The following is a 10,448-nucleotide window of genomic DNA, read 5'->3' as shown; positions in this document are numbered from 1 at the left end:
CTCATCTTTTAGAAAAATTTGAATGTTCTTTTTAAAAAAAAATTTTAAATATGAACTTATTTTCCCCTCGTGCAATATTTTTGCTATTTTAAAAATAATTTTCTTTTCTCTCTTTTTTTTTTATTTGTGATGTTTCCTCATGACAGTGCGAGGCAGCCTGATTTCCAGAGAGTGACATGAAATGTGTGAGATTTAGGAATGTTTCCTGCAGCAAGTTCCAGGTTCAGTGGGATCAGGTTACACACAGCAGCCTCTTCACTCAAATCACATGTTCAGTACAAAACCTGACATCAGCTTCAGTATATTTGTCTTGTAAATGAGGGACTCAGAGCCAGTCAGTCTGTTTTCATTCGAGAACTCATTCAAAAGTTCATGTTCATATTCTATCCATCTATCCATTTATCTATCTATCCATCTATCTATCTATCCATCAAGCTATCTATCTATCTATCTATCTATCTATCTGTCGGTCTATCCATCCATCCATCCATGTTCTAGTTAGAGAATGGGGAAAGTTTCTATTTTTTGTGTTTATTGTTAACCACACAATCTGGTAACTACAGTACTTATATACAGTATGTTATATCAAATAAATATTCAAAATTGAACAGTATTATGACTGGCAGTTTTTATATGGCTCTTTAGTGAATAATAAAAATAAAAATAATAATAATAATAAAAACAAATTAAAAATGTTCACCCATGGCCAATGCTAGACCTTTGTGTCTTAGGTCATTCATTCATTCATGTTCAGTAAGAGCTTTATCCTGCTCAGCGTCGCAGTGGACCTGGAGTCAGGAACACACCCCGGTTGGGATGCCAGTCCGTCTCAGAGCACAATGTACACACACATTCACACACTCATTCACAACAATTTACCATAACCGGTCCACCTACAGGCATGTTTGTGGGAGGTGGGAGGAAACCGGGGAACCTGGAGGAAACCCACAATAACATGGGATGAAACTCTGCAGAGACAGCAACCCGAGCTCACGACTGAACCGGGGAGGACGGGGCTGCGAGACGGCAGTCTGCCTACTGCACCACCATGCAGTCCTTATGTCCTCATTATATTTTTGCTTATCCAAGATGAAATTTATAGGAACTTGTAACATATAATGAGGAAAAAAATATGCGTGAACGTGTGCTTCTTGTGCAAGCTAAAAAAAAAATTTAAAAGAAAAACCCACAGGTCTTTGACCTGTAAAAATTTCTGATGTAATGATTTGAATTTTTTTTTTTTTAATGACAGGCTAAATACACGACAGTAGATGAAGGGAAATCGTTATGAATTAAAAGTAAGCAAAATTAGATCAATAAATGATTACAGTAAATATAGAATAAGTGGATAAGTGAACATGAAGACAGAGGTTTTCAGTATAATCCCAATTCAGGGACGATATTTGCTACAACTCTGTCTGATTTTTGGTTTCATGTCATGTTAATTTCTCAAGGTGAAGTGAAGCAGCTGTTTTGGGAAGTTATAAGTTGAAAAAAGTGTCTGAGGAGCGTTTTTTTAGTTGGCTATCCAGCAGATTATAGTTTAGGCCACACTGGGAATGTTTTGTTTTGCCATGAATACCTTTATTATTTCAAGGAAATCTGCTGTCTTCCCAGAAAAAAGTAACTGTAAGTTTGGCATTAAAAAAAAACACTGTTTTCCATTTAACCGTGGCTAACCAGTGACCGATTTTCTCTCTGTCTCATTTCAGTCCAATTAAAGATCCCCTACAGTGGAGGGTCAGTCTGTTCGCATTCGTAAAAGAAAGCAATCATTAACCTGTAAACCGTTTTCCCTTATCTTTAGCGTTGATAATAAATAAGTATTCAGCAATAATCGACGTCTTCGTTCAGAGCCGTGGACGGTGGAGTGATTGGTGTTGTTCATGGAGTTTAAAATAAAACCAAACAAGTAAACACAAAGTCAGTGCTTCTTATAGACAGAGGACCGATCAGGGTTCTTTCACAAGAGTGAAATAGAGAATTAAGAAATCTCCGAGTCCATTTGTCAAGGCAGGGGTGTTTTTGGTGTTTGGTGCAATTGGTGTTTAGGTTTTATTTTATTTATCAGTTGTTTCATGCATTTGAAATGATTTGAATCGATGCATTTTTTTTGTGTGTGTTAGTGTTGTGTTGCCATGTCACCATCATGGTTACTCTTGGATCAGTGCTGAAGATAGCACTACTCACATACAGTACCTCATTTTCTGGTTTTAAAAATATTTTAGTGCTTCATTCTTTCACCAGTCCTGTTGGTGCTACAATAAAACAATAAAACATTTCCCACCACCTTCCATGGGATGGAAGTGTTTTTTGGCATGAAAGGATCCTTCATTTCGATGGCGTGCACATACACATACATATACATATATACACACACATACACATACATATACATATATACACACACATACACAGACATATATATATATATACACACACACATATATATATATATATATATATATATATATATATATATATATATATATATATATATATATACATACACACACACATACACACACACACACACACACACATATATATATATATATATATATATATATATACACACACACACACACACATATATATACACTCACACACACATATATATACACTCACACATACATATATACATATATATATATATATATATATATACATACACACACACACACACATACACATACATACACACACACACACACACACACAGACACACACACATCTATATATATATATAATCTCACAAAATGGGGTTGGTGTTAGGAAGAATTGGTTGGTTTGTTGTTTTTTTACGACATGCTGCCAGCGCTGCTGCTTTCTTCCCCGTCTCTCTCTCTCTCTTTTTTATGAATGAAGAGGCGCTCGCGCTTAATGAATGGTGCTAGTAGAAGACGTCATCGCCATTGTGACGTCGCGCTCCTTTTATGGAAGCGAGCTCGCCCATTCATAAAAACGGAAAGAGCTTCTCCGCCTGTGGTAGTAATGCTCTCGGGAGGATAAGTGCGCAGAGAAGGCTGCGAACACCAAACCGCAGTTTTTCTTTACTGTTGTGTTTCTAATAAAGGAGAGAAGCAAAAACAACAACAACAAAAACAAACCAAGGACACCCGTACAGGCTCTCGATATCAGCAGCACGACTACACGGTTAGGATGGAGCAGCTGAGTGAAATGGAGTGCGGAGTGCTGAAGCGGCTGCTGAAGGAGGACGGAACCGCGAGGTGCCTGGTGCTGGACTGTCGCTCCTTCCTGGCGTTCAGTGCCTGCCACATCCGGAGCGCAGTGAACGTCCGCTGTAACACGATCGTGCGCCGGAGAGCGAAGGGCTCTGTGTCTCTGGACCAGATCCTGGCCGGGGATGAGGAGGCGAAGAGCAGACTGATCTCGGGCCTCTACTCGGCCGTCATCCTGTATGATGAGCGCACTTCGGATGCGTCCGCTCTCAAACAGGACAGTACCATCGCGCTGGTGTTTAACGCGCTGGGCAGGGACACCTTCAACACAGAGGTCTATCTCCTCAAAGGTAAATAAAAATTATACATACATATATATATATATATATATATATATATATATATATATATATATATATATATATATATATGTATATATATATATATATATGTGTGTGTGTGTGTGTGTGTGTGTGTGTATATGTATATATATATATATATATATATATATATATATATATATATATATATATATATATATATATATATATGTGTGTGTGTGTGTGTGTGTGTGTGTGTGTGTATATATATATATGTATGTGTGTGTTGTATGGTTATATATATATATATGTGTGTATATATATATATATATATAGAGAGAGAGAGAGAGAGAGAGAGAGAGAGAGAGAGAGAATCATTATTTATGTATGTATATAGGATATGTATTTGTATGTATATATATATATATAGAGAGAGAGAGAGAGAGAGAGAGATAATCATTATTTATATAGGATATGTATGTGTGTGTGTGTATGTGTGTACATATATATATATATATATATATATATATATATATATATATATATATATATATATATATATATAAAGGCTATATATATGGGTGTATATAATGTCATGCATGCAGATTGTCACCACTGCATAACTATATGCATATATTTATTCATATATGAATAGCATGGTTTGAGTGGTTATTGATTGATATTGAAGTTATTGATTTAAATAGATAATTATATTTATATATTATATATAGCCTGTTAAGCTTCTAGTGATGTTTGAAGGCTACATCAACGATCGCGTTTTAAACGGCTTTGGAAATATTTCGTCGTTAATCTCTGGCTTTGTCTGAGCTAACGGTACAAAACAAACCCATATTTTGTTTTTGTTTTGTAACACCCCGCCCATAAGGCTTGTTGATGGGGGATAACAGCAGGTATGAGGAGGCCTACGTTCTTCTTCCAAGCGAAATGTATTTCTCTTTGCTTTGAAATCCTTGAACCCTGCTAGGCCTGCTCCATCTCCAGGCAAAGCGGAAACCCCAGAAGAAGCCCGTTGTTATTGCTTATACATTGTCTCATGTGTGGAAACCAGACTTCAGGGAATGAAATGAAAATAAAGTGCGTTTTCAGATTTGCGCACGGAATATTGAGGATTATTAATCCCTCAGTGAGGATGGAAACATTTAGAGGAGTGTGGTTAGATAGATAGATAGAAAGCCGTGCAGGGCTATCAACAAGGCTATCAATTCTGCATCCAAAAAAAATAATAAAAATGGCACGCCTTTAAGAGAACATTTCTCTTGCAATGAAAAAGTCTTTGTTCCGAAATGTGTTTGTCTCTGGAAGACTTGGAACCGCAGGCGCAGATTTAGCGCAAATCTGTAGCCTATTTTATGACATGAAATCCCATAAACCTGTGAATTCCTGGTCGTATTTCGGATCCAATCTTTACAGAACATTAGATATACAGGACTGGTGTTTAACACCTTAATGACATCTGGAATCTTTGTTCTTCACAGGGGGCTACGACCGATTTTTCTCTCAATATCCAGACTACTGTTTAAAGAGTAAATCTCTGCCGATGCCCGCGGCTCAGAGCAGCGCCGAGACGAGCTGTAGCTCCTGCGCAACTCCACAACACGACCAGGTGAGATCCATCACCATCAGCTTTGCTTTCAAGCTCACATAGATCCCTGGGGGGGGTTTGGGGGGTTTGGGGGGAGGAGCAGTTGTACGACGACTCTGATGTCCAAAAGCGCATTAGCTGACCTACAGTAACCTGGGCTACAAAATGGAGCCTTAATGGTCCATCGATTGGTGTCATTAAGCTCTCATTTTTCCGACCGGTAGCTATTTTTACTCGGCTCTGTTTTACTCGTCCATCATTTCCTGGCCTTGGCTTAAAAGCAGGTCAGCAACCTCAAATCAATATGGCTGCTTCCAGTTCCGGCCAAGCATGATAGCATGATAAATAATAATAATAATAATAATAATAATAATAATAATAATAACCCTGTCCAGGGTGTACCCCGCCTTGTGCCCGATGCTCCCTGGGATAGGCTCCAGGTTCCCTGTGACCCTGAAAAGGATAAGCGGTATAGAAGATGGATGGATGGATGGATGGATAATAATAATAATAATAATAATAATAATAATAATAATAATAATAATGTGTACACCTTTTGAACCTTTGATATGTATCTTTTACCTAGAAAGTTGCCTGTAGTGCACTTAAATCTTTACAGTCCATTTGGGTATAAAAGGTGAACAAATGCATATTAAAAGGTACATAAGATGTACCCTTGAGTCCACCGTGCCAGTGACCAAAAAAAAAAAAAGTCCACTTTGGTGCTGTTGTTTTCTGAAAGTGGATTAATGTAAATGCAAATCTGCAATCTAGTAACCTGGCTATTTTCAAAGCAAGCAAGTGAAGTAGGTACATTTTTCTTGAATTGTATGTTGATATTTTCTTACAGGGTGGACCCGTGGAGATCCTTCCCTTCCTGTTTCTCGGCAGTGCCTTTCACGCGTCCAAAAAGGACATGTTGGATGGCATGGGCATCTCTGCTTTGCTGAATGTGTCTTCAAATTGTCCCAACCACTTCGAAGGAGCCTACCAGTATAAGTGCATCCCAGTGGAGGACAACCACAAGGAGGACATCAGCTCCTGGTTCATCGAAGCCATCGACTTCATAGGTGAGCTCAGTGATTTCTAATCTCATCCCCAGTCTTTCCCGTTTCCCAGCATGCGCAAATCTGCCCAGAACTGGGCGGGACTGAATTGGTGTTGAGTAAATTGTTGGAAATGGGTTTCTCTCGTCTTTTGCGAATGGCTCCATATCTATCAGTGATTAACAGACTCATCTGCATTACACAGAACTCTGTTCAGGTTATTCGCATCACACCCACTGTTTTAATCTCTCATCCATTTCTCCATCCTGAAAGCATCTGCTATGCGTGCATTCATTTGTGCTTCGTTGATGGGTGATGTATTACAAATGGGTGGAAGATTTAGAAATGGTCAGAGATGCAGGAAAGATCTGCTCTTGCTGCTTGTACTGAGGGATGGGTTGGATTGCAGTATGGGTGGTTCTCCCTCAGGCTGGGATTTCTGAGACCGTGGGTGGTGGAGACGAGCGGGGCATCCTCAAGATCCGATTTCAGTGCAGCGTACATTACCTGCAACAAAACTCAATGCTGAAAAAGGAAGGGGTAGGGTGGGGGGGGGGGGTATGCGAGCATGTATGAATGCATCAGAGTGCTGAGCTCAGGGACTGGGGTCTGACTCATCCACCACTCAGCAGCACTCGGTTCCTTCAGTCATTATACATGTGCATGGTGAAACCTGACGAGACATAATTTTAGTTTTTTTAAAAAAAAAGCGGCTAGAAAAGAATATTTAGAGCTACGCTACCTTTCGATGAACCTGATAGATCTGGCAATGATTTTTGTTTGTTTTGTTGTTACCGTAATCTAAGGAATTTTACATCCTGCAGAAGGGTCTTTGTGGTTCTATCAAAGAATGGCTGAAGAAGCAAGAACCAAAATAGTTTCCTCTATGCCATTGCTTTAATCAACCTTAAGAACACGTATGAAATTAAGTTCAGATGGTTCATCGCTAGGAAGAAAAAGATTGTTCTCTCCCGTTTGTGTCGCCGCTGACGTCTCACTTCCAAATTAATGACAGGCATCTTGTTAGTAATGGCAGGGTGTCGACGTTTCCATGCTCCGCTGGGGTGAAGGGTGTGAAACACACCCGAGGCAGTATTGTTGGTGTGAGAACTGTTCTCTCACTAGAGGTGTCGGCCTGCTTTTGAACCACTGATACCGTTTAGAGTTATTAGACAGTGTTGGTGCCTTTTTTTTTGTGTGTGTGTGTAACTTTTGACAATTATCCAGGCCATCATTTCAGACTGTCAGCACAATGCAGAATGTGCTAAAGGTCTACTGAAACAGTACCTACCTGCTTTTTAAATTGAACATCTTTTTTTTTTTCCCCCCTACAGACTCGGTGAAAGACTCCAACGGGCGCGTCCTCGTCCACTGTCAAGCAGGGATTTCACGCTCAGCCACCATTTGCCTGGCATACCTCATGAAGAAGAAGCGCGTGTGCCTGGACGAGGCTTTCGAGTTTGTCAAGCAGCGGCGCAGCATCATCTCACCCAACTTCAGCTTCATGGGCCAGCTGCTGCAGTTTGAGTCACAGGTGCTGGCCACGTCATGCTCAGTGGAGGCAGCCAGCCCGTCAGCCACCCTGGGCCCTAAGTCTTCCCCATCAACAAGCTCACCCTTCATCTTCAGCTTCCCTATGGGGCCGGTGGGGCCACACGGGCAGCCCACTAACCTCTCCTACTTGCAGAGTCCTATCACCACCTCACCCAGCTGCTGATCAAATGTTCAAGCCACGAATGGCAAGACCTTTCAGACTTGTGGTGTAAACAGAGGCCACACTAATGAAGGACGCTAGTGTGGACAGTCCCCCTGAGGGGCTTCAGGGAATCGGCACCAATTTTCACCCCAACATCTAGAAGTTTGATTGGTGGCTGGTTGGCTGGGAGGGGGTCTCCAGGAATGAATCATGAACTCGACAAAGAACAACAAACTTGTGTTCATCTGTGAGGGCAAGGCATCTCGGGTTCTTCCAAAGCCCTGCTGTGTGGTTTGAATGAAAGCTGTGGGGGTAGGGACATGCATCCCCCTTTCCTCATGGTCACACTTCCTGACAGCAGTAGGCCCTTCAGCTGTAGCAGGTGCTGCACACTGTGTCCGGGACTGTTGGCTTTCTGTTATCGTCCTCCTTGGTTTCTCAGTCAGAAAGAAAACGACTGAGCTTGTCCCGCACAGACCGAACCTGCTCAAGGTGATGGGCTTCATGCAGCATGTCTCATTTGTTTTTTTTGGTCAGTGCCTTGTACAGAGAAGGTACAGGACACGCCGAGGACTACTCTGGGCAATCGCATCCTGCGCATCACCTTCCCTGTGGGATCGGATCTTCAAAAGGCAGATGGACAGGCAACTCTTGACTAAAACGTTTCAACTTGCAATACGTCTCCGTCTCTCAACCGAAACAGAGCAATAACATCTCCCTGCCTCTTCCCAGTTGCCACCAAAGCACTGTTGTTTTCAGATGTCTATCACACTGTACGATCATGCTCTTGATGTCTTGGTTTGTGTCTCTAATAATTTGTACAGTAGCCGGCTTGGGCGTTATTTCTGCTGTATACGTTGCAGATATATTTAAAAAAAAAAAAAAAAAGAAAAGAAAAGAAAAAAAAGTCTGTGGAATTCTCCAGAACAGAATGTTCTCCTTTTTTAAGATGATTTTGGTACGGATTTGTTTTGTGAAGGGTACACTTTGATAGGTCTAACCACTGTAACCTTTATTTCTCATGTAAATGTGGTTCCGTTCGCGGCTGCAACTCTTGCTGCTCTGTATGACCGCGTTGGATAAATATATAACCAGAGTGAAGATAGATCGAGATTCCTGCAGTCTTCTGAATGTTTATGTTACGACACGGCTCAGTAAGAGACTCCAGCTTGCCTTGAAGAGTAGAGTTCATCTCACCGTAGAAGTGAGGGTTTAATCATTTCACTTTTCCTGACGAATGTAGGAACCTTTTTTTTTTTTTCCTTCCTCTCTTTCTTTTTTAAGAGCACTTTTAAGTGATGCAATATGCTGAGGTTTTGTTTTGCACATGACCGGAGTAGATACAACAGCTGAATACTGTGCGTTTGTTACGCCCGTTAGAGCTTTACTTTGTGTCCATGCAAATCCCATGGTCCGTCACCACATCACTGATGAATGCAATACTTTTTACTGTATCCGTCGACCGAGACGTTTAGACTGCCGATGGCAATATCAGTCGGTTCGATTTTTAAAACGATTTGTTGTGTATGTATGTTTTATTTATTCCTTGACTTCCATTGTCAAATATAACAACGTTCTTTAATGACGGTCTGGTGTGATTCATTAATACATTTATGGTTTGTTTTTGTTTTTTAAACGATTCATGGCATAAATGGACTCACAGCGCCCCCTTGTGCAGTCCATTTGCATCTGCAACTTCACTGAAGGCACAGTTTTTGTGCGATTTTATTTTTTTTAATTGTGAAAAGCCTAATTTTGTCCTAGCGCTATAGCCAAGATATCAAAATGTATTCAAACTGTATAATACGAATCACAATACTTCACAGTATACTGCCACAGTATAGAAAATATATATACTTCAAATTTTTTTATTGGATGTTTGCAAAAACGTTTAACAAGGAAAATAAGGGAACATTAAACAACTTGCACAAGAATGTATATTAATATCCAATCAACAACCTCTAGGTTTATAGATCTAGTTATATTTAGCTCTTATAAGCTATTAGAAAATGTTTGAAATATAAATGAAGTCGCTCTGGTTCAGAGGTGTGAAGGACTAAATACGGCATGTGGGGGAACAGTTCTTGAGAGACACAGTTTACGCTTCTAGCTAGCTGAAACCATAAATACACTAACAGTTTGAGACATGGGGCCCGGGGAGCTGGAAAGCACAACATATCGAATAGCTGGATTAAGTTGGATATGAATATATTTATTTTACATTTATTTACAGGCTTTTTTTCCTCCCTGGGGGATCATGTGTGTAAGAGGTCTGATTATACCATCACCCCGCCCCCGGTCTGTGTGTGATGATGATAATCAGCCATAACGTGCAAACAATTCAACCCACGCACAAACTAACAGGAAGTCACTTTCGACCAAACCCGCACACCTGCTGTGCAATCAGTTCAGATCAGAAGAATGTGATTTTTCCATGGAACAGGAGTGAGTGAAAGCGAGAGCGAGAGACCACTCCAGTGGTAAAAGGGGGACGGATGACAAACCCGACATGAGGAGAACATATGACCTGTACTTTATTAAGACTCGTTTACACGACTGAGGAGTGTTCAATTAGTCTGCTTGTGGTAAATAGCTCATCAC

General features: G+C 40.5%; 1 protein-coding gene across 1 annotated transcript; it reads left to right on the top strand.

Annotated features, from left to right (window-relative positions):
- Nucleotides 1-3,016: 3,016 nt before the first annotated feature.
- Nucleotides 3,017-9,675, top strand: dusp4 (dual specificity phosphatase 4). Its single transcript, XM_053648850.1, has 4 exons — nucleotides 3,017-3,532; nucleotides 4,999-5,126; nucleotides 5,956-6,175; nucleotides 7,486-9,675. The coding sequence occupies exons 1-4, from the start codon at nucleotides 3,163-3,165 to the stop codon at nucleotides 7,866-7,868; spliced, it is 1,101 nt and encodes a 366-aa protein (XP_053504825.1). The 5' UTR covers nucleotides 3,017-3,162; the 3' UTR covers nucleotides 7,869-9,675.
- The last annotated feature ends 773 nt before the right edge of the window (nucleotides 9,676-10,448 follow it).

The sequence above is a fragment of the Ictalurus furcatus genome, chromosome 18 (genome assembly GCF_023375685.1).
Source record: "Ictalurus furcatus strain D&B chromosome 18, Billie_1.0, whole genome shotgun sequence".
In the NCBI taxonomy this organism is placed as follows: Eukaryota; Metazoa; Chordata; class Actinopteri; order Siluriformes; family Ictaluridae; genus Ictalurus; species Ictalurus furcatus.
Note: the sequence above shows the minus strand (reverse complement) of the source record. Positions and strands in the feature narration are given on the sequence as shown.